This window comes from Mustela putorius, unplaced genomic scaffold, assembly GCF_011764305.1.
Source record: "Mustela putorius furo isolate JIRA1106 unplaced genomic scaffold, ASM1176430v1.1 tig00000738_pilon_pilon_pilon, whole genome shotgun sequence".
In the NCBI taxonomy this organism is placed as follows: Eukaryota; Metazoa; Chordata; class Mammalia; order Carnivora; family Mustelidae; genus Mustela; species Mustela putorius.
The window spans coordinates 7,003,447-7,030,924 of record NW_025421463.1 but is presented as its reverse complement, the minus strand read 5'-3'; the positions used below and the strand labels follow the sequence as shown (position 1 = coordinate 7,030,924).

The 27,478-nt window shown below is 59.0% G+C and overlaps 1 protein-coding gene across 1 annotated transcript; it reads left to right on the top strand.

Moving 5' to 3' along the window:
- The first annotated feature begins 492 nt into the window (after nucleotides 1-492).
- On the top strand, nucleotides 493-27,111 carry MICALL1 (MICAL like 1). The gene is made up of 16 exons (XM_045083888.1): nucleotides 493-1,048; nucleotides 5,077-5,125; nucleotides 5,586-5,727; nucleotides 9,965-10,053; nucleotides 11,186-11,328; nucleotides 13,380-13,828; nucleotides 14,486-14,543; nucleotides 15,410-15,801; nucleotides 17,583-17,998; nucleotides 20,083-20,217; nucleotides 20,675-20,801; nucleotides 20,938-21,028; nucleotides 21,207-21,280; nucleotides 23,749-23,863; nucleotides 24,040-24,086; nucleotides 25,240-27,111. Exons 1-16 carry the CDS (start codon nucleotides 903-905, stop codon nucleotides 25,359-25,361), a joined length of 2,595 nt encoding a protein of 864 aa, XP_044939823.1. The 5' UTR covers nucleotides 493-902; the 3' UTR covers nucleotides 25,362-27,111.
- The last annotated feature ends 367 nt before the right edge of the window (nucleotides 27,112-27,478 follow it).

The window sequence follows — 27,478 nt, the reverse complement described above, 5'->3', positions numbered from 1 at the left end:
GAAGTCTCCCTGGCAGTAGATGGGGGAGGGGCTGGTGGCAGAACTGTGGAGGTCAGGGGCGTTTTGGAGTGGTGAGACTGGGTCGGGGAAGCTGGTGGCCCTCTGGGGGTGCTTTGGGGGTCAGCGGGGGAACTACCTGATTGGCCTGAGGCGCGGGAAATGCCTGTCCAAAGTTTCAGGCAGGAGAGGTGAGTGGGTTTAGAGAAGTCAGGGTGGGGGATCTGGAGGTCCTTAGGCCAGAGTGGGAAGAAGGCGGGCTAGGAGAAAGGAGAATTCCAGGTGGGCGGCGTGGTGGAGAAGTCATTGTGGGACGGGCGAGTTGGCAGTGGGTGAGGGATCCCGGGGCTGTCCCGGAGTTCTTTGAGAGGTTCCAGAGGGAGAGCGGTGACCGCGATCGCCCAGCAGGGGGGCTGCGCGGTGTCTGGCCCTCGGGCGGGCGGGGGCGCGTCTGGGGGCGGAGCCGCCGCTGGGTGGGGCGCCAGGCCCCCGCTCCCGGCGGTGGCGGCGGCGGCGGTGGCAGCGGGCGGGGACCGAAGCCAGCGGGACGCCCGCACCCGCGCCCGCGGCCGGCCCACAGCGAGGGGGGCGGGCGGCGGTGAGTAGGCGGCGGCCGGGCCGGGCCGGGCCGCGCGGGCGGCGGCTGCTCGGGCAGGTCCGGGCAGCGCCGGGCCGGGAGCTGCGAGCCCAGCCGGGACCCCGCGCCGGAGCCGGAGCGCGGACACCGAGGCCGCGGCCCCGCCTCCTCCCCGCCCTGCGCCCGCCGCCCGCGGGTCGGCGCCTACAGCTCGGAGCGGCGCAGGAGTCGGAGCTGGAGCCGCCGCCGGAAACCGGACGGAGCCGGGTCCGGGGGTGAAGCCCGATCCCGGCGGCGCCCGGAGCCGGTCCCGAGCCCCGCGCGGCTCATGGCGGGGCCGCGGGGCGCGCTGCTGGCCTGGTGCCGCCGCCAGTGCGAGGGCTACCGCGGCGTGGACATCCGCGACCTGAGCAGCTCCTTCCGGGACGGCCTGGCCTTCTGCGCCATCCTGCACCGGCACCGGCCGGACCTGCTGTGAGTGTCGGGGGTGGGGGAGAGGAGGGGGGAGGTCGGGCGAGCCGGGGCGCCGGGGGGCGCGGGCCAAAGCTGGGGACCCCCGCCCCCCTCAGTGACGCGGAGCCCGGGCTGTGGGAGGCGCCGCCCCCCGGAGACCGAGACGCCCACCCTGAGGACGGGCCCTCAACGACTCGCTTGGGTCACCGAGCGCCCGTCCCCCGGGGGACCCCTCCCCCACGAGGCCCCGCCCCTGCCCACTGGGACACTGAACCTGCCCCCCATACTGGTCCATGCACCGAGGGCCCTGGCCCCGCCCACAGGGCGCCGATTTCCGCCAAAGGGACACCTAGCGCTCCTTGGGGACCGTGGGCCTTTCCCGCACGACGGTGCTCTTAAACAGGCGCACTGAGCAGCCTCCTCCTCGCGAGGCATTGAGGCCCGTCCCTCTGTGTGCGTGTGGGGGGGGGTCCTCTTGCTGACTTCTCTGATTCCCCCATGTGGACTGGTCTCCAGGGCGCTAGCATGGTGCCTGACACAGAGGAGATCTTAGGTTAATAGTGGTTGGATGAATGGATAGACACCCCCTGCCTACCTCTCACCCCAGTTAGGATACGAACCTGCCCCCCAAATGTGTGCCCCACAGCCCTGCGGTCCTCAGTGGGCCACGGAGACTGAGTGAAGGGTCCCAAGGTCTGACTGACAGCCAGAGTGCCCCCCCTCCCCCCCCCCCGTGTCTCCCTGTGTGAAATGGGCCCTTCTCGCCCGCAGCTACCCAAACAAGTTCTCTTGGAAAATTTTATTCAGACCCCAGAGCAGTGGACTTGGGGCTTCTCTCTCAGCTCCCCCGCCGTGGGCTCTGGAACCTCTCACTCATTCACTCATTCATCCAACACAGACTGAAAATTAAGCGGGGGCCCACCATTCCTTGGGTGCCTGTCTCATTTGCAACTTGAGACTCAGAGACCTGGTCCTTGCCTCTCTTGCCAACAGTGCCCCCGACAGGGCTCCAAGCCTGGCTGGGTCTGCGGTCTTTGGGGGTCTATACTGTGTGCTAGCATGTCTGGGTGCTGGGGCGGGCTCTGTGTGGGGCCGTGGAGGAGAGGGTTTTGGAGGATGTGGCTGCAGAAGAGAAGGGGACAAGGTGGAGACATTCCCTGGGCTTCCACCTGCTGTGGGGCAGGTCACCGGCACCGGATGGGGATAGGACAGCCCCGGAGTGGGAGATGGAAGAATGGAGAAGGGTGCCCAGGTTGGACCCCTGCTTTGGAGCAGAGGGCTCAAGGGGTGTTCTGTTTCGCCTGGGGAAGCAGGCAGTGAGGCAGGAGGCTGGAGGCAGGGGACAGGGCCAGTGTTTGAAGGGACCCCCGTGTCCAGCTAAGGGGATCAGTGGGCCTGAGCTCACCAGGCTGTTTGGCTTCGTTCAGCTCCTTCGTGTTCTAGATGTGCGACCTGGGGTCAGTCACTGGGCCCCTGCAGACATCAGTTTCCTCATCTGGTCAGTGGGGTTAATAATAGGATCTAGGCCACAGAACTGTTGTGAGGGTTATATGAGGCAACGAGCATTCAATTAACCTGAGTTATTGTAAGTTGTGTGATTAGACAGTCGGGTGTGATGAGTGTATGTTAGCCCTTTCTTTATTCAGCAGTATTTACAGAGTGGCTGCTGTGTGCTGGGCCTGGCACGGTAATGGAGAGAGCAGGAGCCGGGTGCTGCTGGAGGAAAGGGTGGTCCCGCGGCTGGAGGGGGCCACCTGAGCCGAGCCCTGGGAGGGAGCACTGCTGGGGCCCATGGCTCAGGGCAGGGAGGACTGGGAGAGGCCGATGGCCCGGAGCTACTAGCCCATTGTACAGAAGACAGACTGAGGCCCAGCTGCCACAGGAGGCATAGGGAGGCTCTCTATGAGGGCGGGGACAGCGGCAAGAATCATCTGAAGAGGTTCAAGCTGTTGGAGCTGGGGCCTCACCTCTGCTGGAGGGGTGGGGTTTGCCAAGCTGGAGGGCCTGGTTCATTGTTTGCTGGCCCTCCCACCCCCAATCCAGGCCTGTTTAAGCTCCCTTGAGGGCAGCGACCATATGGGTTTCATTTTTGTGTACTTCATCTCCCCCAGGGCCAAACAGAACTTCCCCGGCTTTTGAAAACTCTCAGAAAATATCTGTGTTACCAAAGCCCAGATGTCCATTAGGGACAGGGATGGGGGAGGGGAAGAAGCTGCAGGAAAAACCAGTGTCTCTGGGGTTTTTGCAGTTTTCACACTGTTTCTGGAATTTATTCATTCAATCAACATTTGTTGAGCACTTACTAAGTACCAGGAATTACATAGGGTGTTGGGGGCACTGGCGAACAAAACGTGACACCCAGCCTTCCAGAACACTGCCAGGGAGACTGAAATTATCTGCTGAGAGAAGTTGCCTTTGTCTCCTTTGGTCTCCAAACTAGCCTTTGTTGGGGCTGGGCTTGTGTCCCCTCATCTGTTCACAGTGTCACAGACCAGGAAGCTGCGGTTTAGAGACTAAATAACTTGCCTGTGGTCACACTCTTGGGCAGTGGCAAAGCGAGAGGGCTTAGGGTCCCAGCTTCGGGTGAGGTAGGGGCGGGGGTGGTGGTGGGGGTGTGTGTGGAGTGGGGAGGGAAGCAGCTTGGCCAGAGGTGGCAAAAGGGCTCATACTTAGCTCCTCTGTCCCGGTCCATCCAGCCTTGGGGCACCTCCCTCTAGGGTTCTCAGGCTACCCCCTTTCCTGCTTCTGCCCACCGTTCCTACCTGGACCATTCCTGGAGCAGTGTGGGGGCAGGAGGAGGGCAGCGAGGCCTGCCCTTCCCCAAGCCCAGACTCAACCAGCCCTCCCCACTAACCTGGTGGTGGGTGCTAGAGCTCCTCCCAACTGACATATGGGAAGATGAAGGCAGAGAAGACTGCCGGCCTGTCTAAGGGCGCACAGCCAGGCCTGGAAGAGCAGAGGCTGAGACCCTGACCTTGGACTCCGTTCTGCCTGCTCAGGCCTCTGGGCCCTCCAACGATGTGGGAGGGTCAAGGCTTCAGTTTGCAGCCATAGAAGGGCAAGGCGTTGGCTGGGTGCACCCAGCAGGCTGCCAAGCCAGAAAGCTACCTTCAGGCACTTGAGCAGCCTGTAGCACTGGGGTGGGGGGAAGTGGGTAGGGGACTAGGGGTGAGGGTAGGGGGTTAGGGGATGGGGGTGTTCGTGGTAAATAGAGCCAGGAGGGGAGTCAGCTATCTCTGGCTGGGGTTCCCCGCGGCAGGCTCTGCTGCCTCTCACCTGTCCCAGCTTAGACACTGGGAAACCCTTTACTGCTCCCCCAAGGAAAGCGGGCCCCAGGAGCAGCCGAGCTGCTTGGCCAGAGGGTTAGTGTCCGTAGCTCTAGAATATGTACAATTGCCAGTCGGTTTCAAACTTGTTCCTTCTGTTCTTAGCCCCATTAAACAACATTCGTCTCTGTGCTGGGTTGGGGATTGGGCAAATCGGTAACCCGGCTTCTCTGGGTTTCTGATATGCACTGGAAGAGCCAGAAATGCGGATTCTCAGGGCTAAGTGTCTTCCCCTGTCTGGGTCTCAGTGTTCCCATCTGTGAAATGGGGTCAGTACCTCCCAGGAGAGTTGCTATGAGAACAGACTCCCGGTAGGAGCTCAGCACGGCGCCCAGTGTGAGGTCAGCAATCCGGGGCCGTCCCTGTCATTACAAACCTTAGTCCTGGTCTCAGTCTTGTCTCTGCCGCTGACTCAGGACCTGGCTTTCTGGCTGCTGGAGAGAAGGGATCTTAAACTTGAAAGCTTGGACTTGAGTCCCGCCCCTTCAGAGTGATTTCGAGCCTCTGCGAGGATGCCTCAGGGGGCCCTGAGCTCATGCTCCTTCCTGCACCTGGCAGACCCGGCTTGTTGCCTCAGTTTCCTCGTGGGCCGTCCACAGACCCCTCCCCCAAGCCTGCTGAGGCCCACGCAGGCTGGGATGAGGTCAGCTCCTTTCCTCCCAGACTCCACACCCCTGCCCCAGTCACCTCCTCAGTGTTCCTCCCTCCCTTTACCTCTTGCAGAGATTTTGACTCGCTTTCCAAGGACAATGTCTTCGAGAATAACCGTTTGGTGAGTCCCCAGACAGAGGGAAGCCTTGGAGGCTGTGAGTGCGTGTTGGGCGGGGCAAGGGGGCAGGGGTGTTGCAGAGTAGGAGCTGAGGCCAGAAGCTGCTTTGCACTGGGGCCTTGGCTGCCCCTCTCCCCACCCCCCTCTTCCTTCTGGCTCCTTTGTGCCTGGAACACCAGCCCACCCCTTCCCCGGAGTCACCCTGTGGCGCCAGAGCTGAGGGAAGCCCCTAGACCTGGACCCTTCATCCCACTGCTGGAAGCTGGGCCTCTGCTAAGGGCCACTCACCCTAACCCTGCCTCCTCCTCTTCTCCCTGTTCTGACTGTTTTTGCACCCATTCCTGCACCTTCCCCACCCCTGCACCTGCTCCCCTTGCCCACCCCTGCCTCTACCCCCCCACCTTTCCCCACCCCCACTCCTACCCTTGCCTGCCCCCCACCCCTACACCTGCCCTCACCCCAGGCCTTTGAAGTGGCCGAGAAGGAGTTGGGGATCCCCGCTCTCCTGGACCCCAGTGACATGGTCTCCATGAGTGTCCCCGACTGCCTCAGCATCATGACCTACGTGTCCCAGTATTACCACCACTTCGCCAGCCCCGGCCAAGGTGAGAGGGGGCAGAGCTGTTCTGGGAGGCCGGCACTGGGGGTGGGGCTGGGAGGTGCCTGGCTGGGTTCTGAGCTCCTCAGCCCAGGAGGCAGCATGGCCTTTATTCACTGGATCATTCATTTAGTCCTCATAATACCTAGCGAGGAAGACAGCACTGTGCTGGGCCCCCGGGGGTGCAGCTGGGGCCTTCGCTGCGCTTGTGCCACCCACAGTCTTACTGGCACAAAGCCCAAAACCCATCACTGAAGGAAATACTTGTAGGGAGACAAAGCGGGCAAGTTCCCCTCTGGCGCCCACCCCCTCACTTCCTGTGTACAGACACTTCCCTGGGGCTTTTCCCCCAAAGCCAGCGAGTGGCCCTGTGGGGCTGTGGTGCAGCGGTCTTCCCCAGAAATGACCTTCAAGGTCTGAGAACTGAGAGGCTGGGGAGCGGGCGGAGGCATTGAGGGAGCCACAGGGCGCTTCTCTGCTCTGAGTCAGGTCACTGGGTGGCTCCTGAGCCTCCCGCCTGGGGCATCCTTCTGCAGGAATCTTTCTTGGGGATCTCCTTCTGCAGAGAAGAAATGGGTCCAGAGGGGAAGCAAGAAGGTCAAGGTCACGCCACAGGAAAGCTGAATGGTGGGGCCAGAATTCAGGTGTCCTGACACCTGTGCTGGGTCCCTGGGGGCCTTACCGCTACCCTGTCCCTTTTCGGTCCTCCCTCCTGCCTTGGCTCTCTACCTGTGGACAGTCTCCGCCTGTCTCTTTAAGAAAACGTGTTCTACAAAGTCATTTTTTTCTTATTAAGGGCAAAACATGCTTACTATAGAACATGTAGAACATAGCAAAGAGCATAAAAATTAAGATAATCTGTTACCTGCCCCCCCCAGTGATACAGGTCAGTATTATAGTTGAACAAATAACATTATATGTGTGTTTTTTTTTTTTTTAAGATTTTACTAATTTATTTGTCAGAGAGAGAGAGAGAACAAGCAGAGGAAGGAGCAGAGGGAGAGGAGGAAGCAGACTCCCCACTGAGCAGGGAGCTCCATGCAGGACTCGATCCCAGGACCCTGGGATCATGACCTGAGCTGAAAGCAGACACTTAACGGACTGAGCCACCTAGGCATCCCACATTATGAGTGTTTTTTTTTTTTTTTTTAAGATTTTATTTATTTCACACAGAGAGCACAAGTAGGCAGAGCAGCAGGCAGAGGGAGAGGGAGAAGCAGGCTCTTCACTGCGCAGGGAGCCCGATGCGGGGCTCAATCCCAGGACCTTGAGACCATGACCCAAGCCAAAGGCAGCCAATTAACTGACTGAGCCACCCAGGCACCCCACACATTATGTGTTCTAACAGAAAACAAAAATGAAAGTATTTCTCATCCGCTGATTCTTTGGTGAGAGGCAGTAAGGTGGAAATTAAGAGCATAGGCTGCTGTTGACTGTCTGGGTAACAGTGGGCCACCGTGGTCACCTGTCTGCCTCAGTTTCTCCTTTGTGATGCTTTGAAGAACAGTGCCCACCTCTTAGGGTTGATGTGAGGCATAAGCGAAGAGATGTGAACCTGTGTCTGGCCCTTACTTAGGACTCAGGGTTAACATTATTATGACTTCTTTATTTCATTGGTTAGAATGTAGCTTGCTTACCTAGAATCATGGTTCAGTCTTACCTTCAGGAGGGTTGCCTGTCTCCAAACCCTGATCTCTTCCAACCCACCCTTTTTGGAGGGCCTACCCTTCCGGGGGCCTGTGAGGTGGGAGGGTTGGGGAGGGGCCCCCACAGTACTGTTGATGGTGCCCGCTCTGTTCCTGGGTCCTTGTAGGGCACCCTGGGATGAGGGTGGCCCTGGTGGGCCCAGCTTCTCTAGCCGTGCCGGGGAGGAGGGGGCACCCCCTGGGCTTGCGGGGGTTCTTATTGATAAAGGTACAGTCTGTGCTTCTCATACAACTTGGCTTCTAAATACGAACCGTTTGTATTCTGCCTGCTGTTCCGCCAAAGGAAACAGCAGCAGTGCGTTCCCACCCCGGAGGCAGAGCTGGCTGTTAGACTCCCCCAGATGGTCCTGTTCTGTGCTTTCTGGGCCACTAGAAGGATTTCAAGGGCAATTTAAACCAGACTTGAGTTTCCCTGGACTGGGTGGCTCTGAAGCCTGACCCTGGCTAAGACACAGCACTGTGCTGTGTTCGCTTGCGCCAGGCTCCATGGTGCCCGTGACCCTGGGCCCAGCAGCTGACCCTGCCCTTCAGGAGCCACAGCATGGTCTGGAACCAGAGTGAGTGAAGGATGCCCAGCGGCTGTGTGAAATCGGCCATCACAGGGGCAGGGCTACTGTTACCTGAATAAAGTCCAGCTTTTTGTTTTTGTTTTTGTTTTTGGGTAGGCTATGTGCCCAAGCTGGGGCCCAGCGTGGGGCCTGAACTCACAGCCCTGAGATCACAGCCTGAGCTGAGATCAAGAGTTGGGCGCTTACCACCCCCCAAGTCCAGCTTCTTAGTGGGGCCCCTGAGGGTCTCTCCCCACTTAACCTTGAGCCACTCATTGCCCCAGCTGTAGGCATACTGAATTTTTTGTGTTTTGAATATATCTCATTCCTTCTGCACTCAGCCTTTCTCCCTGGTGATCCTCTAACCCCACACTCTATTTTCTGCTCCACGTCTTCCACTCACAAACATTCTTTCCTACCCATCCTCTAATCTTCACATTTTGCCTCCTCTATGCAGCCTGCCCTGATTTACCCCAGGTGTTCTGGTGGCCTCCTGCCCTGTGGTGAACACAGGTCATAGGTGTTCATATGACAGGTCATATGACAGGTGACTCTGGTCATAATATTTGGATCACTCTTCCCTTTTCCCCTGCAGACCATCTGTGTCCGGTTCCCAGCTACATAACCCCTGCACCTGGTCCTTACTCATTTAACAAATATTTATTGAGCCTCTACCATGTGCCAGGAACTGTGCTAGGTGCTGGGGAGAGAGCCGAGAATAGGAGGGAGAGAGCGAGCGAGCACAGATGAAGAGGTAGTATAGTTTCAAGGGAGTCCAGTGAAGGAGACAAAACAATGGTGTAAAAAGCAGCGGGAAGGTGAAGTGGCTGTTCCAGGTGAGTGGTCACGGAGGACCTCTCTGAGGAGGTGACATTTGAGCTAAACCTTGAATGAGGAGAAGAAGGAGGCCATTTGAAGATCTGGGAAGGAATGTTCCAGGCCAGGGCTAGCAGGGGGCCCGTGTGCTTCAGGAGGGGATGAGGACAGAAGGATGGTGGGAGTGGTCCTTGATGACAAGGTCCTGAGCTTCCAAAATTTCTGGCTATGACTCATCACACACATTCCCATCAGAGGCCAAGTTCATGCACATGTGTGTCCCTGAAACAAGTTTCAGGAAACGATTCTTCCCCTTACAACATGTGACACACGCAGGGGTGCCTGGTTGGCTCAGTAGGTAGAGCGTGCGACTCTTGGGGTCGTGAGTTCAAGCCCCACGTTGGGCGGAGGGCTTCCTTAAAAAAAAAAGACAACACAACCCCTTGTGATGCGTGAAGATATTTTCTCTTTCACCTTTTAAATGTGTTGCTTGTAACCACTAAATGGATTTCAGGGTCCACTAACTAGTTTGGTAAATGATATTTTAGACGACAGTAGGGAACTTGGATTTTATTCCTAAAATCATCGAACAGTAATATTGGGGTCTATGGCTTTCTGGATTTTCATTTTTTAGTTTGATCACTGGGGACACAGGAGGTGCTGCGTGAATATTTGCTGAAGTAATAAGGGAGCGAGTGGGGTCTCCGAGGGGGCTCGTGGGCTGGGGTGGCTGAGTTTCTTCTGCTGTGAGGGAGAGCAGCCACACCAGCCTGTTTTCCAGAACCTTCCGGCCAGCACCACGTGGTTTCTCGCTTTTCTTTCCCTCCCATCCCCTTACGCTGGTGGGAAGGAAGCTGCTGGTCCTGCCACATGCTGGGCACCTCCTTCCATGACTGTACTGTTGGCCTCAGCCTTTCCATCACTCCTGTGTGGCTGGACTCACGGCCCTACGTTATGGAGGTTCGGGGAGGTTAAGCAGCCTGCCCTTGGCACTTGGCTTGGAAGGGGAGGTGTCTTCTGCCCTGTGAGGAGTGGGGAGCCAGCTCTGGTCCTGGCTGTTGAATGCTCTCCCCAAAAGCCATAGCTGTGGAGTTCAAGTGGTAGGCCGGCTGGGGGCCTTCTTGGCCCCGGGGGTCTCCACCTTTCTTAGGGTCTCTTTCCTGTTTCTTGGCAGCTGGTGTCTCATCACCTGGAAAGGCCCAGGCACCCTCCTCCCCGCCCTCCGAAGCACCTACTCCAGCAGAACCAGGAGACAGGGCTCAGGTAGGCAGGTGCCCAGGGGCTGCGGGGACAGGCTGTGTGGGTACCCTTGCAGTGTTCATTCTAGGTCCTTTCCCCTTGGCTTCGGAAGTAGAGCCTCAGTGGCAAGGGTGGCTGAGGGGACATGGGCCAGATTCCGGCCCCATTCTGTGGGCAGGGGGCTCCATTCTTTTCTCTGGGGCTTGGGGCGAGATCAAGAGCTTCCAGGCCTGGGAAGGGGGGCATTGGACAGTCTGTCGCATTGACTTTGTCACCCTGGCCTTGACTTGACTGGATTTACACATGGAGTGTAGCAAATATTCCCCTTGATTCCTGTGCACACAGAGCTTTCAGCTTCCCCGCATGATTCTGTTCTGTCCTCTCAACAACCCTGGGAGGTGGGCAGTAGGAGTCCTGAGATAGAGATGAGAATCCCGAGGGTCATTTGTCCAAGGCCAGTGCCCCGCCCCAAGATGCTGAGAGGACAGACTCCAGCCCTTCATATCGGGGTAGCATGTCGCAGGGTGCAGAGGGCTTTTCCCACCTGCTCCCCCGCTTGTCCTTGCTGGAGGAGCTCCTGAGGGCCGGGGATCCTGGCCGGTGTGGGTGCCCAGTGACGTGGGGCTGACACAGGCAGGGGTCAGAGGAGTTCATCGGCAGGTGGGAACCTAAGGTCCAGAGATGTGAGCAGCTTGCTCTGGGTCGCAGAGCTTGGAAGTGGAGGACCTGGGATTTAAACCCACCGCAGCTCTAGGAGGGGAGGCAGAGAAGGCAGACGAGGTGGGTGTAAAAGGAGGTCACCCGTCAGGGGCCGACGACCTACAGGGGTGGCAGAGGGGCAGGGAGGTTATACAGCCAGGAGCCGTCTCGGGCAGAGAGGGCCCCAGAAACTGGAAGTCAGGACTTTTGTTTCCATTCTGACTCAGTGACCTTGAGCAAGTCTTTCCCCTCTGCTCTGGGCTTCAGTTTCCTCATCCGCAAAGTGGCGACTGCGTCCCTTCCTCTGCTGCCCTGGGGCTCCGATGACGTGCATTAGCACCGTGGAGCTCGTGTGCACTCGGGGGAGAGTGGGTGCTAGAGGGGGAGGGGGCTGTTCTAGAGCAGGGAGCTTGGTGAGCACAGCCCCACGCCCCTCTGCTCACCCCGTTCCCTGCAGGGCGAGGAGCTGTCATCGGGCAGCCTGTCTGAGCAAGGTGCCCAGCGGACCCCCAGCAGCACATGCGCCGCCTGCCAGCAGCATGTGCACCTGGTCCAGCGCTCTCTGGTCGAGGGCAAGCTCTACCACCGCCACTGCTTCCGGTGAGTGGCTGTGGGAGCAGGGTGGGGAGGATGGGGGGCGAGCCCCACCTAACACCCTATTACCAAGGAAGGGAGCTTCTGTGGACTCAGCATCACTGTCTGCCAGGCACACTACGGGGCCCTTCCTTCCAGAGCATCGTGCTTATCAACCCATTTTACTGATGAGCCAACTGAGGCTTAGTGAGGGGAGAAGCCTCGTCAGTCGTGGGATCAGAGGAGCTGAGCTCAGGGGTTCTACCTCCTGCCCCAAGCTCTCTGAGGCGAATGACCTCATGAGATTAAGGAGCTGCTTTAGAAGCCCTTGAAAATAGAAAGGATTTTTTTTAAAAAATTAAAATAACAGCTTGCTTTCCATGGGTGGCTCCCAGAAGAAGCCAGGTTTAAAGAAAATGGAATGAGAGACAGGGAAAAGACAAATAACTTAGAACATGTCTGAAAACCTTTTTTTTTTTTTTTTTAAAGATTTTTTATTTATTTATTTGACACAGAGAGATCACAAGTAGGCAGAGAGGCAGGCAGAGAGAGAGGAGGAAGCAGGATCCCTGCTGAGCAGAGAGCCCGATGCGGGACTCGATCCCAGAACCCTGAGATCATGACCTGAGCTGAAGGCAGCGGCTTAACCCACTGAGCCACCCAGGCGCCCCTGAAAACCTTTTTTTTTTAAAAGATTTTATTTATTTATTTGACAGACGGAGATCACAAGTAGGCAGAGAAGCAGGTGGGGGTGGGTGGGTAAGCAGGCTCCCCGCTGAGCAGAGAGCCTGATGCGGGGCTTGATCCCAGGACCCTGGGATCACGACCTGAGCTGAAGGCAGAGGCTTTAACCCACTGAGCCACCCAGGCGCCCCTGAAAACATTTTTATAAGAGATTTTATTTCTTTGAGAGAGAGAGCGTGAGCAAGAGAGAGTGTGAGAGAGCAGGAGCAGGGGGGCGGTGACAGGGAGGAGATGCAGGTTCCTCACTGAGCGGGGAGCCTCGTGCAGGGATCCGGGATCATGACCTGAGCCGAAAGCAGACACTTAACTGACTAATGTGCCCCTGAAAACATTTTATGTGTTGCGAAAAAGCAATCAGAAAATAAATAGTTAGGGCGCCTGGGTGGCTTAGTCGTTAAGTGTCTGTCTTCGGCTCAGGTCATGATCCCAGGGTTGTGGGATCAAGCCCCGCATCGGGCTCCCTGCTCCTGGGGAAGCCTGCTTCTCCCTCTCTCTCTGCCGCCTCCCCTGTTTGTGTTCCCTCTCTCGCTGTGTCTCTCTCTGTCAAATAAATAAATAAAATCTTTAAAAAAGAAAAGAAAAGAAATAGTCAAGGGAAGCCAGCAACTGAGTTCCAACATGCATTAGATTGTGGGTTAGAGTGTGTCTGTGTGTCTGTCTGTGTCTCTGTGTGTGTGGGTGTCTGTGGGTGTCGGTGTGTGTCTATGGGTGTGGGTGTGAGTGCAGGGTGGCCAGGCCTGGAACCCCAGGGGCCTGACTGCAGACCTGAGGGGTCACAGCCCAAGCAGGGGCACCATTGTACTAACACACTGACATCTGGCCACGAGGACAACGTTTTAAGGACTTTTTCCAGGGACCCCCAGTAAAAAAATGCCTTGGACCCTGTGAGCAGTTGTGAATACAGACCGGAATAAGGCCCCGTGGAAACAGACACACAACAGGAATTAGAATTTCCTGGAAAAACAGCATATTCTTTCTTGTGCAAGACATTCTGTTTCATACAAAACAACACCAAAACACCTTGCTTGGTTGACAACCTGAGCTGCCGGTGGCCGACCGCCTCGGCACTGGCTCGTCCCCCCCGCGCAGGGGCAAACCTTTGCTTCCTCTTGCAGCACAAACCAGAGGCTGTTTCACAATTTATGTTGCTTGATTTCATGTGATTTTATTGTTCTGTACTTCTGGCAGTTACATTTGCCTCCTCCTGTGGGAAGGCCCCGGTGCAGGATCTGGGCGGGCAGGTGGGAGGAGGGCGGGCCGGAACAGCCCTTGGGGAGGAGGAGCCAGTGTCCCGGGCGCCCGTTGAAGCCCCCTCCCCACCTTCTCCCTGGCAGGTGTCGGCAGTGCTCCAGCACCCTGCTCCCTGGGGCTTACAAAAGTGGGCCTGAGGAAGGCACCTTCGTGTGCGCGGAGCACTGTGCCAGGCTGGGCCCCGGGGGGCGGTCAGGGGCCACGTCCGGGCCCCCTCTGCAGCCAAAGCAGCAGCAACTTGCAGAAGAGGTCAAGGATGTGGACGGAGGCGGTGTGGGTCGTAGTGCGCCCGCAGGGGCTGAGGCGGATGTCCCCAAGGCCAGCCCCGAGGCCCGGCCCCAGATCCCCACCAAGCCCCCGCTTCCAAGCAAAGCACAGGAGCTGGGCAGCAGCTCCCCAGCCGGCCGCCCCACGCCTGCCCCGAGGAAGGCCCCGGAGAGCCCAGCCCTGACGCCCCCCACACCCCGGCCCCGGTCCAGCCTGCAGCACGAGAACTTGGCAGAACAGGGTGGCAGCAGCGGCCTAGTAAATGGTGAGCACGGGTCCGAGGTGGGGGGGCACTTGCTGGGGTGCGTCTCGTGTTTAAATGTGTGTGTGGTTGGGAGTATCTGTGTGTCTGTGTTCTCTGAGCCTTGTTCAGTGCAAACACACACCGGGGAGCGGGTGCTGCTCTGAGCCCAGACCCCAGCTGGGCCCTGGGGACAGATTCTGTTCAGGCCTGTTTGTGCCTTCAAGGCCCTGCCAGTCTTAGCGGGGAGACAAGCACAGACAGGGATGTCCATAGAATGTGGAAGTCTGTTAAGACAGGGGAAGCAGAGGCTACTGTGGGTTTCACGGAGGACACTCGGGGGGTCAGGGGAGGCTTTGAGCAGGAGGTGACACTGGGGCTGGGCTAAGTTCAGGCAGTGTTTCCTGTCCACGTTGGGGAAGTGTCCAAGGGACACTTGGGTTCCCTTTCTTGGCTGAAATGCCTATGGTGTGTCCGGGTATCCTGGCCTTGCGCACGTGACCATTACCTATCACCTTTCGTGCTTATCTAATCGCCCCAAGTGCTGGGAGGTACAAGGCGGCGGGGGAAGTTCGCCACGGCCACCTACAGTCCCGGCTCTGCCAGGAGGGCACGCCGCGGCTCGCTGGTGCCCACAGCTGCCCATGAAGAAGGCCTGTCTCACTCTCCTTTCCTATCTAGGAAGGTTGCATGAACCCCCCGTCCCCAAGCCGAGAGGGACACCCAAGCTGTCAGAAAGGTAGGCTGGCTCGGAGAGGATTTCCTGTGATGGAGGCCCTTGTGCTGGGCATGGGGGTGCCGCTGGCGTCTGGCGGGTGGGCAAGTCTTCCGTGGGCACCTGACTCACCAGCACACCATCCCAAGGTCGTGCAAAGCTCATTCTGGGTGGGTGACAGCGGGGCTGAGTGCTGTGCCCACATCTCCTTCCCCGAGGCTCCCCTGGGGTCCCCTACTCCTGTGGGGAGTAGTCCTGGTAGAGACAGGGCCCCTGGAGCCCCTTGACCTCTCCCTGCCCCCGCTGCTCTGTGACACGGGACACCTAGGCCTCCCTCATGGAGCTGTTGTGAGAACTGGCAGCTGAGTCAATAAAGACCCCGAAAAGCTCCGTCCGCTGTGTGCCTGGCCCAGGCCCTCCAGCCTGGGACCCTGCGTCCTGTGCGTGGACAGCTGTTTCCAGCTGTTCTGGAGCTATTCTTCCCCTGTGTGGTCTCTGAGGGGGAGAGTGGGCCCCAGCTGTGGCACTAGTTAATGCTCCATCAGCACTAACCCTTGTGAAGATTCCTGTCCCAGTGAATGGCTATGGTGAGGGGACAGGTGACTTTCTCAGCCTTACACAGAGAGCCCCTGTGCCTCCTTTCCTGGGCCGGGCTGATGGAGGCTGAGGGTTCACTCTCTCTGGGCCTTATGGGGCCCCGCTGGGTTGTGACCGTAACAGTCCACTTTAGCCTTGAGCCCAGACTGACCCCTCTGGACTCGGGGAAACGCGGGCAGTTTCTCATCCACTTTCTTTGAAATGGACTTAAAACTATCCAGGGACAGGAGGAGGCTGCCTGCCTCCCCCCCGCCCACCGCCAATGGTGTCTGCCTCTTCCCACCTCCCTCCAGGACACCAGCCCCCAGAAAAGACCCCCCATGGATCACACTGGTGCAGGCAGAGCCCAGGAAGAAGCCAGCCCCCCTCCCCCCGAGCAGCAGCCCTGGACCTCCGAGCCGGGAAGGCAGGCGGGTGGTGAATGGCGGCACGGAGGAGAGCCAGGGCCAGGAGGAGCAGAGCCAGGTGCCAGCGGGCCCAGAGCCCAAGCCCTACAACCCCTTTGAGGAGGAGGAGGAGGAGGAGGAGTCCCCAGCGGCACCCAGTCCGGCCGCGGGCCCTGCCCTGGCCCACTCGGCGGAGGTCACCCCCAAGTCCCTGCATCCCTGGTACGGCATCACCCCCACCAGCAGCCCCAAGACGAAGAAGCGCCCCGCGCCCCGTGCACCCAGCGCATCCCCGCTCGGTGAGTGCCATCTCCTGGAGCTTTCCTGATGAAGCTCTGGGCTGGGGAGGCCGGGGTCAGCCCTGGGCTGGGGACGGCTGTGTGGTGGTGGTGGTGGGGTCCTGCCAGGTCAGGTGCCATGTGGGTCCTTTCAGCTAATTCGAGAGCACACCTGCGGGCTGGGTAGCATGCACCTGTCTCGTGGGTGAAGAAGCAGGCCCAGAGAGGGCAGGGGATTTGCCCAAGGCCACGGAGTGCTGGAGTGGTGGAGGCAGGATTCGACAGGACAGGAAGGAGGCCGGGGGCTCCACACTCTGCACTCCCAGCCCTCCGTAGCCCTCCTCACAGTGAGGTGTCGTGAGGATCCAGTGTGTGTCCCACTGCTGAGGGACTCAGCACTGCCGCGGTTTGCTTCAGGCCTGACTAGTCACTACCCCTGGGCACCATGGGCCATGACCTGCCTGTGTGTGACCTTGAGCAGGTCCTTTCCTCTCTTGACCTTCAGCGTCCCCATCTGGAGGACGGCGGTGGCGGGTCAGCCTCAGGGCGCTGTGCCTCCCTCCACCTAGCATGCCCTCTTATCCAGGCTCTGTGTGCTTCTTTTTTTTTTTTTTTTTAAAGATTTATTTATCTGGGTGCCTGGATGGCTGAGTGGGTTAAGCAACTGTCTTTGGTTCAGGTCACGGTCCCAGAGTCCTGGGATTGAGTCCCGCATCGGGCTCCCAGCTCCACGGGGAGTCTGCTTCTCCCTCTGACCTTCTCCCCTCTCATGCTCTCTCTCACTTTCTCACTCTCAAGTAAATAAAGAAAATCTTTAAAAAAAAAATTATTTATCTATTTGAGAGAGAGAGACAGGGAAAGAAAGAAAGAGAGAGAGAGGTGGGGGGAGGGGCAGAGAGAGAAGCAGCCTCCCTCCTGAGCATGGAGCCGGATGCGGAGCTCGATCCCACCAGCCTGAGATCAGGACCTGAGCCGAAATCAAGAGTCAGACGCTCACTGATTGAGCCACCCAGGCGCCCCTCGTTGTAGGTTTTGTCTGTCACCATCCTGGGGGCTTCTTAGGCCTTAGGGCTGGTCACCTTCCATCATGGCTGGTGTACGGCTGCCTCCAGGACCTCAGCAGGAGCCCCTCGGACAGGGGGTCTGAGAGCGCATGAGAGATGCCTGGAAGCAGGTGCTCAGGTGGCCCCTGCTGGAACCCCCGTCTTGTAGCTACGGCGGGTGGGCAGCAGCGGGACGCCGAGTAACGAGTCCCACAGGGCTGTGTCTGCCCCAGCCCTTCCCGGCCAGCCGAGTGCCTGCCCTCTGAGCCTGCTGCCTCATCTAGAAAACACAGACGGCAAGGCTTCGAAGCATGGTGTCTCCGTCACCCACAGGATCAAAGCGGCATAGGGCGGCGCCCGGCCAGGCCCGGCGGCTGCTTCGAGGCCTTCCAGTTCCTCCCCTGTCCCACCAGGCCGAGGCCCAGGACGGGCCAGCCCGGACTCTGTGTGTCCTCCCCTCCCCTGCAGCCTCGCCTCCTCCACTGGGTTTGGCATTGGATCAGATCAGACACGGGAGGGGAAGTGGAGGCAGGGAGGGAACCCAGGACTACAGACGTGCCCCGAGGTGGCGCCCCGGGTCTCAAAGTGTGGGGGCCGAAGGCTGATGATTTGGTGGCTGCGGACCTTGGTCCCATCATGCCCTCGCTGTTCTCTGGGCCTCAGCCTGTGGGCACATGGAAACTCCCTGCGGAGAGGGGAGGGCGGTAGGTGAGGCTGTGCCTCCTTGCGGGGCGCTCACATGCTTACTTGTTCGTTCAGCTTTGCACACCGCCCGCCTGTCACACTCAGAGCCGCCTTCCGCGACCCCGTCGCCGGCCCTCAGCGTGGAGAGCCTGTCCTCCGAGAGCTCCAGCCAGACCCCCTCTGGGGAGCTTCTGGAGCCACCAGCTGTGCCCAAGAGCTCCTCAGAGCCTGCAGTCCATGCCCCCGGCACCCCTGGGACCTCTGCCAGCCTCTCCACCCACTCCTCCCTGTCCTCCTCTGGGGAACTGGTGCAGCCCAGCGCAGACCAGATACCTCAGGCTGGCCCTGGCCTTGCCCCCAGCACGAGGGGCAGCCCGGGTCCCCAGCCCGCCAAGCCCTGCAGTGGCGCGGCCCCCACCCCTCTCTTGCTGGTTGGAGACAAGAGCCCCGTGCCTTCCCCGGGAACCTCGTCCCCGCAGCTCCAAGTAAAGGTGAGTCCTCCTTCCCCTTGCTAAGAGCCGCTGGCCTGTCTGGTCTCAGGGCAGGAATGTCCAGGGTTTTCCGTCTTTGCTGGCGTCTGACTTGGCTGTGTCTTCCTGCCCATTTGTGGCTCCACTCACTGAGGCACGCATTCATCCGTCCGTCCTCCCTCCCATCGAGTCACCCGTCCACCTGCTTAACCCTTTATATAGTGATGGTCACCTGTTTACTTGCCCATCCCACATACGTGCCCGTCGGGGATCCAGTCCCCCAGCCACCATCCAACTCCACATCCTTCTGTCCACCTCTCTGTTCACGAGGCTTGTTTATGCCAGAGGGCCCCCCCACCCAGGCCTCCTGGCACTCCATCTCCTCTCGGGGGCAGAGGGGACTGGGGTACCCATCTCAAGGAGCTTGTTCTCCAGGTGACCTTTGTGGCTCTTCGTGTCATTGCTTCTCAGTCCCGTGCCAGGAACCGGGGGTCGTCAGGGGTCAGGACACTCCTCTGGGCATCTGGTTCCCAAGGGCCTCTCTTGTAGCCACAGTCCTTTTGGGCCACCTGGTACTGATTGTCCGCATCTGTGCACGCTCTGCAGCCCCTGAGGGCCCAGGGCTCGTGCGGCCCAGCTCAGGTGGGGTGGCTATAGTCTCGGGCTGATGGACCTGACGGGGGATCAGTCTGGGGAGCAGGCTGAGCTATGGGTCTAGCTCCTACCTTTCAGACATCTCCCTTGCCCCGGCCTGGCCTGCACCCTCCTGTCCAGCTCTGCCACCTGCCTGCTGTGTGACCTTGAGAAGGTCCTGCCCCTTCTGGGGGCCTCAGTCTGCTCTGAGGGGGCCCAGGGTTCCCTGGTGGTGGCAGGTTGGGCAAGAGATCAACTTTGGACACCCTCCCCTCTACCGTCAGGCAGTGCCTTTTAAACATCATTTTTCTGTCCTTGGGTGTGTGCCCTGGGTGGCTTGACAGAGTCTGTGGTGAAAGGCTGAGAACCCTTGGGGACCTTGGGTGCCTCGGGCTGTTTAACACCCTGCTGGGTCCCCTATGGGTGCGGCCCTATGGGAACCAGCCTCTGTCTCCCTGCCCTGCCTGGACTCAGGCCCTCGTACTTATGCTTCAGAAACCCCAGGGCAGCCACTGCCAGCCTGAAGGATTCTTTCCATGGGCTGGTGCGGTGTAGGTGAGCAGGGCTCCGCCAGCCTCCCTCACCTGCTTAGGAGAAGGTTGAGTGAACACTCCTGGGAGCACTGCTGGCCTTGAGTGAGACCTTTCCTTGGGGCCCATCACCACATCTCTGTGTTGGACGAGCTGGAAAATGCCGTTGGAGGACATTTTGCCCGCATGGCGGCGAGGCCCAGTCCCAGGGCTGGGGCTATCTGGCTGTGCTTGCCTCAGAGGGGGCGGGGTCTCTGTGGAAAGCTGGACTGAAGCAGGGCTGGGGGGGTGGGGCTTGCAGTGGGGGGGAAACAGACGGGAGGGGTGTTTCCTGGACAGGAAGGAAGGAAGCTACTCTTTTCCTCCATCTCCTGGCCAGATGGAAGGTGGGATCCCGCTTTCATACTTCCTGGCAGGGTGACCCAGGCCAGGAGCTTCCTTTCTCTCCCTGAGCCTGAGAGTCCCTGCTTGAGAGCGGGGGTTGTGAGGCCTGAGTGAGCGAGCATAACTGTCTGGCCCTAAACTCCACGTCCTGACCACTGCCTCTGGTACTAGATGGCTGTCCTGGCCCTAGCTTGGGCTCTTAGGAAGTGCATGACCTTGAACCAATTAATTAACCTCTCTGGCCTTGAGTATACTCAGCTATAAAACGGGCATTACAGTACCCATTTTGCAGAGAGCTTGGGAGAACAAGAATGTCTAAAGGGACCCAGTGTAGGACGGGAGGTGGGAGGTCCTTGGAAATGAGATGTTTGTCGAATGCCCCAGTGGACCAGAGACGGAGTGCTGGGAGGGTCTCTCTCTCTCTCTCTCTCTCTGCCTGGGCTGCCTCCTCCCAGGCTCCAGGCCCCAGTCCCATTTAGTCAGGCTGCCCGGGCGGGGGTGGGGGTGTCTCATTGCCCCCTCACCAGACTTATCCTTTGCCATTCTCCTTGCCTTTAGTCTTCTTGCAAGGAGAACCCTTTTAACCGGAAGGCATCACCCACAGCATCCCCAACCACAAAGAAGACCACCAAGGGATCCAAGCCGGCCAGGCCGCCGGCTCCAGGACATGGTTTCCCGCTCATCAAGCGTAAGGTACTGGCCGGCAGTCCACAGGCGCTCCGCTGCCTCAGGTGTAGGGAGGGTTTAACTTGCAGCCAGCGGATTTTGAGCAGACTGACATTTCACTTGTTACTAATAATAGTTCAAGCATCAAAGCACTCACATGATACACTTTGAGTTAAACAGATTAGAGTGTTCTCCAGTGATATCCTTTCTGGAATGGCAGAGGAGGGGGAGGGGATGCCACAGGAGGCAGGAGGTTGATCCTCCCTCTGGGTGTGCCTTTCCTGGCTGGGGCCAGGGGCCTGGAGGGGTAGGGGCGCTCTCTACAGTGGCCCTTCCCCGCACCGGGGTCCTGCACCTGGCCGGGCTCGGGTGTGGGACTGCTCGGGCCGGGCTCAGTGCTGGCCTGAAGAATGGCAAAACTCCTGGCAGCGGGCAGGTGGGAGGGATGGGCCGTTCTTCCGGTGACCGGGGCGTTGTCGGGCAGGTCCAGGCCGACCAGTACATCCCCGAGGAGGACATCCACGGAGAGATGGACACGATCGAGCGCCAGCTGGATGCCCTGGAACACCGTGGAGTCCTACTGGAGGAGAAGCTGCGGGGCGGAGTGAACGGTGTGGTGTGGGGAGCTGCTGGGAGGGCCTGGTGGGGGGGCGAGGCTTGGGGGGGCGGGACCTTCCCTCCACCGGGGGCTCCTTTGAGGGCTGCAAGTCCTGCCAGCCCTGGCCTCAGTGGGCTTCTGGCTTCCAGAGGGCCGCGAGGATGACATGCTGGTGGACTGGTTCAAGCTCATCCACGAGAAGCATCTGCTGGTGCGGCGGGAGTCCGAGCTCATCTATGTGTGAGTGCAGACCCCTCGGCCGTCTGCTCCCCCGGAATCCGTGGACTTCAGCATGGATATCTTTCCTGCCTTCCCTCCTCTGACCGCCTGGGGCAGGGAAGCCGTGCGAGGGGCGGGGCGGCGGGGCGGGGCTTCCTCTGAGGGGCGGGGCTAACACCTGGCTGTACCCACCCTCCAGTTTCAAGCAGCAGAACCTGGAGCAGCGCCAGGCGGACGTAGAGTATGAGCTCCGGTGCCTCCTTAACAAGCCAGGTGAGCGTAGCGCCACGCGCTCCTCTGGCACCTGCCAGGGGCTGTGACATTGACTAGTGGGCCCAGTTCTTACCCTCGCGGCTGGGGAGGAGACAGAACCCCAATGGGGACGCATAGGCCAGCTCTGGGAACAGGGCCCCGCCGCGGGGAGAGGTCCAGAAGGTGCTGTCTGGGTCATAGCAGGTGATAAATAGGCTTGAATGATGGCAGGAGCAGAAACAGCGTGGCCAGTGTGGGGGTGTGGTCTCCTGTGGCATCAGGGATGACAGGCTTGCAGAGAGTGCCAGGCCCAGGACCAGACTGACATGTTTTGGCTTCTCCCTCTCTTGGAACTTGGGGGTAGATGGGTCCCCAGTGGGGAGAGCCTTCAGGCTCCAGGGCCCCAGGCTGCCCCAAATGAGTCAGTGACAACAGAGGCACCTCGGGGTTCATGGCTATGAGGCCAGAGCGTGGTCAGACTTTAGCAGTGGTGGGAGAGAAGGTGGAAGGATCCAATGTACAGTGTGGCTCAGAAGGACTCTGGGGGTGCAGGGTGGGATGGGCTCAGAATGGTGGAGCTGCGGCTGGAGGGGTTGGGTGTGGAGTCGTATCATCCCGTGTTTTGCGGGGTTCCGCCACAAATGTGTTGGAGGCAGAGGACAGGGTGGGGTTGGGGTAAGGGGGAGCTAGGCAGGTTTCTTAGCCTCACTGAGCCTTAGTGGATTTAGGTGTAAGACAGGGCGAAAGTACCCACCCTGTAGGGAATTCCTGGAACAGGAGATAGAGGATGTGGCAACACCTGGTGCCCCCGAAGGGGCTGGTGGTTGATGGTTATTACGTGACTGAGGTGGGGTCTGTGGCCCTGATGTGTAGTTGAGCCACAGCTGGGGTCTGTGGCCCTGATGTGTAGTTGAGCCACAGCTGGGCAGAGAGACCACAGGAGCCAGGCTTTTGACTACTTCCTCTGCCTGGACAGTGGGTCTCACTGTATCCATTTCACAGATGAGGAAATGGAGAACCAGAGGTTGAGTCTTGCCCATTGGTGGTGGCACTGGGCTTCTCATCCCTGCCTCTGACTTGGCCTGTCCCAGCTCACACACCCCCTCCTGCCTGCTGGGACAGTGGCCCTGTCTCTTCACTGACTAGAGAACTTGGGAGGCAGGATAAGACCCAGAGGCAGAAGTGTCTCTGGAAGCCATTCCACTGTCCCCTGTGAGTCATTCCTACATCTGGAGGCTGGGCACGGCCCCCATGCAGAGAGCGCCACAGCGACGCCATGTGGCTGGAGTTGGTGCAGTCCCCTGTACCCCAGGCCAGCCTGGCCCTGGGTTTATTGTGTGGCTTCTCCAGCCTCCTCTGTGATGGCTGCATGTCCTGGGCTTGTCATCCTGTCCCTGAAGTTGCTTTTGCATGGTGAGGCTGGTTTATAAGGCCCCAGGTCTGTTAGGGACCCATAAGATACCATAAGGGCTGTAGCTTGGGGCTGTCAGGCTACCCAGGATTAAAGGCTGGCTCCACCGTTGCTGTGTGACACTGGCTAAGGCCCTAACTTCCCTGAGCCTCAGTTTCCCCATATAGTATAGGGATAGGACCTCCCCAGGCCCCATATTTGGGAAGTAGCCGAAGGATGTGAATTGGGATGATGACTCCCATGCTGTCCCCAGAACTGTGCTGGGCCACCTGCTCCCGAGCTCTGGCAAGGTGAGGTGTAAGGACATTGGAACAGGACTGGGGGGGCTCAAGATAGGGAGGCCTGTGGTGGCAGATGGCGTGGAGGGAAGGCTGGGTGTGGACACCCTTCCCCTGGGAGCCTGTGGGCTGGGTGCAAGGGAAACGAGGGTGCACGTGGGCCCTTGGATGGTCCCGTGGGGTGGCTAGGGGTCCCGAGAGGAGGCTGGTGGGGCAGCAGGTATAGGATACGTCAGGGACACCCCCTTGCTGGGCTCACCACCCCCAGGGTCCTGTCTCCTCTAATATGCCTTCCTGTATGGCATTTTATTAAGGTTCCAATATACCTTGGGTTACCTTGTTTCTACTGTGTAAAGACCCCTGGGGTCCCCTATTATCTCCCAAGCTCTGCCCCGTCTGGCCAGCCCACCCTTGGAGGCTCTCAGCAGGCCTGGCCTGAATCCTGCCTCCTCCAAGAAGCCACCTGGTGAACATTCATTGAATCAATGAATGAATGAGCAGAAGCAGGAGCCTCTTTGGCCACAGCTGGTCTCCGTTCGCAGAACATGTGTCGTGCTCGCCCTCCTGGAGCCCCCTTGAAGAGTTTTTCAGTAGGCAGCCTAGTATCCTCGGTCTCTTAACCTTCATTTCGCCCCAAAACTTGTCACCACCCCCCAGGTGGTCCCTTCCTTCGTGTCCTCGCAGGACTCAGCATGAGCTGGTCTACAGCCACCTAAGCAGTCAGGTGTTGGTCCCTGGCTTCCTGGGAAGGCAGGAGGGTTTCCCCCTCGCTCAGTTCCCCAACTTTTCTCCTCGGGCAGAAAAGGACTGGACGGACGAGGACCGGGGCCGAGAGAAGGTGCTGATGCAGGAGCTCATGGCTCTCATCGAGCAGCGCAATGCCATCGTCAACTGCCTGGACGAGGACCGGCAGAGGTGAGGGAGGGGGTGGGGCTCCCCCACTCTGGGGAGTCGGGGGGTCCTTGCAGGAGGGGCTCAGCGATCCCAGCACACCCTCCCTTAACTTGGGGGAAGGACTCGGGCTGGAAGGGACTGAGAGAATATCCGGTCCTTTCTCCTCGGGGACACCGGGCTTCCCTTTCTCATTTCAGGGAGGAGGAGGAAGATAAGATGTTGGAAGCCATGATCAGGAGGAAAGGTGAGGCCCCTCCTGGCTCTCTGGTCCACCCGAATCTTGGGAGGGCAGCCAGGGCAGAGGGTCAGAGCTGGAGCTCCAGGGATGGTATGTGCAGGCTCTTGGCCTCTTTCTTGAAGAGAGGGCCATGTGTGGCGAGGCAGGCCAGCCTAGAGCCAGGAGTGCTGTGGCCTGGGCTGAGAGAGTGGGCTAGAGGGAGGGCTCGGTGGGCGAGGAACCTTGTGCCAGGGCGGTTGCCTGAAGCCAGGAGTTCCTCCTTGACATCTGCATCTGATCTTGGAGAGGTTTGTGGGCTAGGGGCACCTGGGTGGCTGAGTCAGTGAAACCTCTGACTCTTGGTTTCAGCTCTGGTTATGATCTCATGGTGGTGGGTCGAGCCCTGTGTCTGGCTCTGTGCTTAGCGGGGAGTCTACTTGGGGATTCTCTCCCTCTGCCCCGCCCCCACTCTGGGTGCTTGCGCATGCTCGTTCTCTCGCTCTCAAATAAATAAATCTTTAAAAAAAAAAATTTGTGCGCCCAAATAGCCGTGCCTACTGGAGACGGTGCCCAGAATAGCTAAAAGAGCACTGGCCTGGGAGTCAGGAGACCTGCTCTCATCTTGGTCCCACCAGGGACTCATGTTGTGGCCATGTGGTTTGGTCTGGACTCTAGTCAGTCTGCTCAGGCCCCTCGTCTGCCGCAGGGGGGTGCCGAGTGACTAGGGATGGCGCATGGAAGGCTCCTCACCCCGGGCCTGGGCCCCGCAGAGAACTCAGCTGGCCTTAAGTCCATTCCAAAGGCCCACAGTTGCCCATAGCTACCTCGTGAAAAGTAGGGGTGAGGCTGATATTTTTGGGGTTCCTTCCAGCTCTGTCAGTGTCCATGTTGTGGCACCCAGCGCTGTGAACAGTGGCTTAGGGAAGCGGGGCCTTTTCACGATAAACCTGTACTGTGTTTCCAAGCTCCAGATGGCTTTCATGGTTGTTTATTTCTGGATCCTTGCCAAAACACTGGGACAGAGGCACAGTTCCCATCCTGCAGGTTCACAAAGCTGAGGTGACATGTCCAAGACCCCAGACGAGATGGAGGAACGGAGCTGGGCCTTCGTCACTGCTCCTGGCCCACCCCGATGTGCTCCCCTTCCCACATGCTGAGTGCGCCCCTTTCTCTTCTGCAGAGTTCCAGAAGGAGGCTGAACCCGAGGGCAAGAAGAAGGGGAAGTTCAAGACCATGAAGGTGCTGAAGCTGCTAGGAAACAAGCGGGATACCAAGAGCAAGTCCCTGGGGGACAAGAGCTAACAGCGAGGGCAGCCAGCTGGGACTTTCCCCTTCTCCTGGCGCACACAGGAGGAGCTGTGCTCCGCTGCGGGGGGCACCCTGCTGCCCATCAGGATCAGTCCTGGGGAAAGATGGCTCCCGGGGAGGGGGGCCTCTGGGTGACAGCCTCTCCCTCCTCAGGGTCCTCTGGCTGCTCTGGGCCAAAGAATTTTCTTCCCTTTTCTCGGGGCTGCAGGCAGCTGTGGGTCAGCCCTGCTCGGTCTGGTTCTGATGATTCCAGATGCTGGGATGGACCCAAGGAGCAAGGAGGGAGGAGCAGGGGCGTAGCACCCCTGCCTTGCCTCCTACCCACCACCACCTGCCAGGATGGGCAGCCCCTGGGTCCCTCTTCCCCTCTGTACCATGTCCAGATGGGATTCTTAGCAGTCAGAGTTCTGACCCGAAGGTCCTTCTACCCATGTGGTCGGCCCGTGGTGGACCTCTGGCCCAGGTCTCCTGCCTTCAGGGCCCTGCTGCTCTTGGCAGGCCAGCAAGCCTGGCTTGGCCGCACCGGCTTCTTCCCACCCCAGCCCTGGCTCCGAGTCCCTATTTTCCTTTCCAGTGCAGGTGGCCCCGAATCTGTTTCTCCTCACTCAGGAGCTCTATTTATGAAGTCTAATTAAGTTCGAGCTTGTTACTCTGTCCTCAGACACGAATGGGCCTGATGGACAAATTCTTCCCTCTGTCCCTCAGACCTCTAGCAGGTGCTTCTCTCATCTCCCCTCGGTCCATGGGAAACCTCGCCTCCCAGGAATTGGAGCTGGGTGGGTGCCCCGGAGCTGAGTCCCCAGAGAGGGCCTCTGGGTGACAGGCCCCAGCGGCAGTTCTGGTCCCCAAGCATTAGCGGAGGGAGCTGTGTGCTTCACGGAACACACGGTAGTCTGACTCCTCCTTCAGACTTGCCCGGCTGCCCCGGGCTGATCTTGGGTGTCTTCCTGGGTGCGGTCATCACCTTTCTGTCTCCTCACACCTGACTGTTGTCCGTTCTCTCCCGACTTGTTCCCCCAAAGGACTGATGGCCACTCACCGCACTGTGATGGCCATGGGAGAGAAGGAGCCGATGGGGACAACGGGCTTGTGTCCAGCAGCCCTCAGTCAAAGCACTGTTGCTATAAGCTATCTCTGGGGCTCTCTGGGGCACTCTAGGGCCCCCTCCCGCAGCTCACCTCTGGGGAAAGTACGGACTGTATTAACTCCTGAGGATTTTCCTCACCAACAATAAATGGAGACAACCTCAGTTGCCAGTGCCCCCGAGCCTTGGGCACTTTGCCCTTAGCTGGCTCTGCCTTCTTCCCTGCCTCCGCCATGTCCCGTGGTCAGGCATCTCTGGTCGCCTAAGAGGGGCAAGTGGGGTATCCACAGCCGGGGACCTTGGCCCCCAGGGCCTGGTGGTGGGCAGGACTCTTCCCCTGCCGGGAGTGGTGGCTCCTGTGCCTGCACAGCCCCTGGGGTCTCCTTCCAAACATGCCTGTTGATCAGAAGCTGGTCACCAACTCCAAAGACTTTTAGGGGCCTGGTGGGTCACATACCTGACGAGGCTGTGTGTAACCCAAGGGGTGGCTCTGTCAGGCTGTCTTGGTGGCTGAGACTCAGGTAGTGGGGACTGAGGTGAACGAGGTTGTTTGTCCCAGCTCTTAAGGGGCAAGTTCTTCCTTAAGTCAACCGTAGCCTGTGGGAATGTGGGCCCAGTGTGGCCAGACCTTTCCATTTTTCAAAAGAAGCTGGAAATCCAGATTGTGTGTGTGTGTGATTTGTAAATATTGGCAACTAGTCTGCATTTAAATCAAGGGTAGGCTGTGTTGTCACAGGTGGGCCAAAGGTGTCCTGGGGTTCTCCAGTTTGCTGTTTTGGGGCTACGTGAGGGGGCCTTTGGGGTGGAGGACAGCTGTCTTTATCATGGTATACCCTCTGTGCTCAGGTTCTGGAGGGTACGTGGACACAGGCTTCCCACAGAAATGTTCCAGAGCCAGCCCTTCCTTGAGCTCCCCCTTCCGCTAACCTGTCTGAGGCTGTGGAGCCATCTTTGTTCTGCTACCGGAAACTTGGGTCATGTGGCCTGTAGGATTATACGAATCCCTCCAGGTGGAAGTGTTGGTTGA

Coding starts and splice junctions, on each gene's coding strand:
- MICALL1 (XM_045083888.1), top strand. CDS start 903: ATGGCGGGGCCGCGGGGCGCGCTGCTGGCCTGGTGCCGCCGCCAGTGC. Junction 15,802..17,582: donor ACCCAGCGCATCCCCGCTCG/GTGAGTGCCATC, acceptor TTGTTCGTTCAG/CTTTGCACACCGCCCGCCTG. Junction 20,802..20,937: donor GCTGCGGGGCGGAGTGAACG/GTGTGGTGTGGG, acceptor TCTGGCTTCCAG/AGGGCCGCGAGGATGACATG.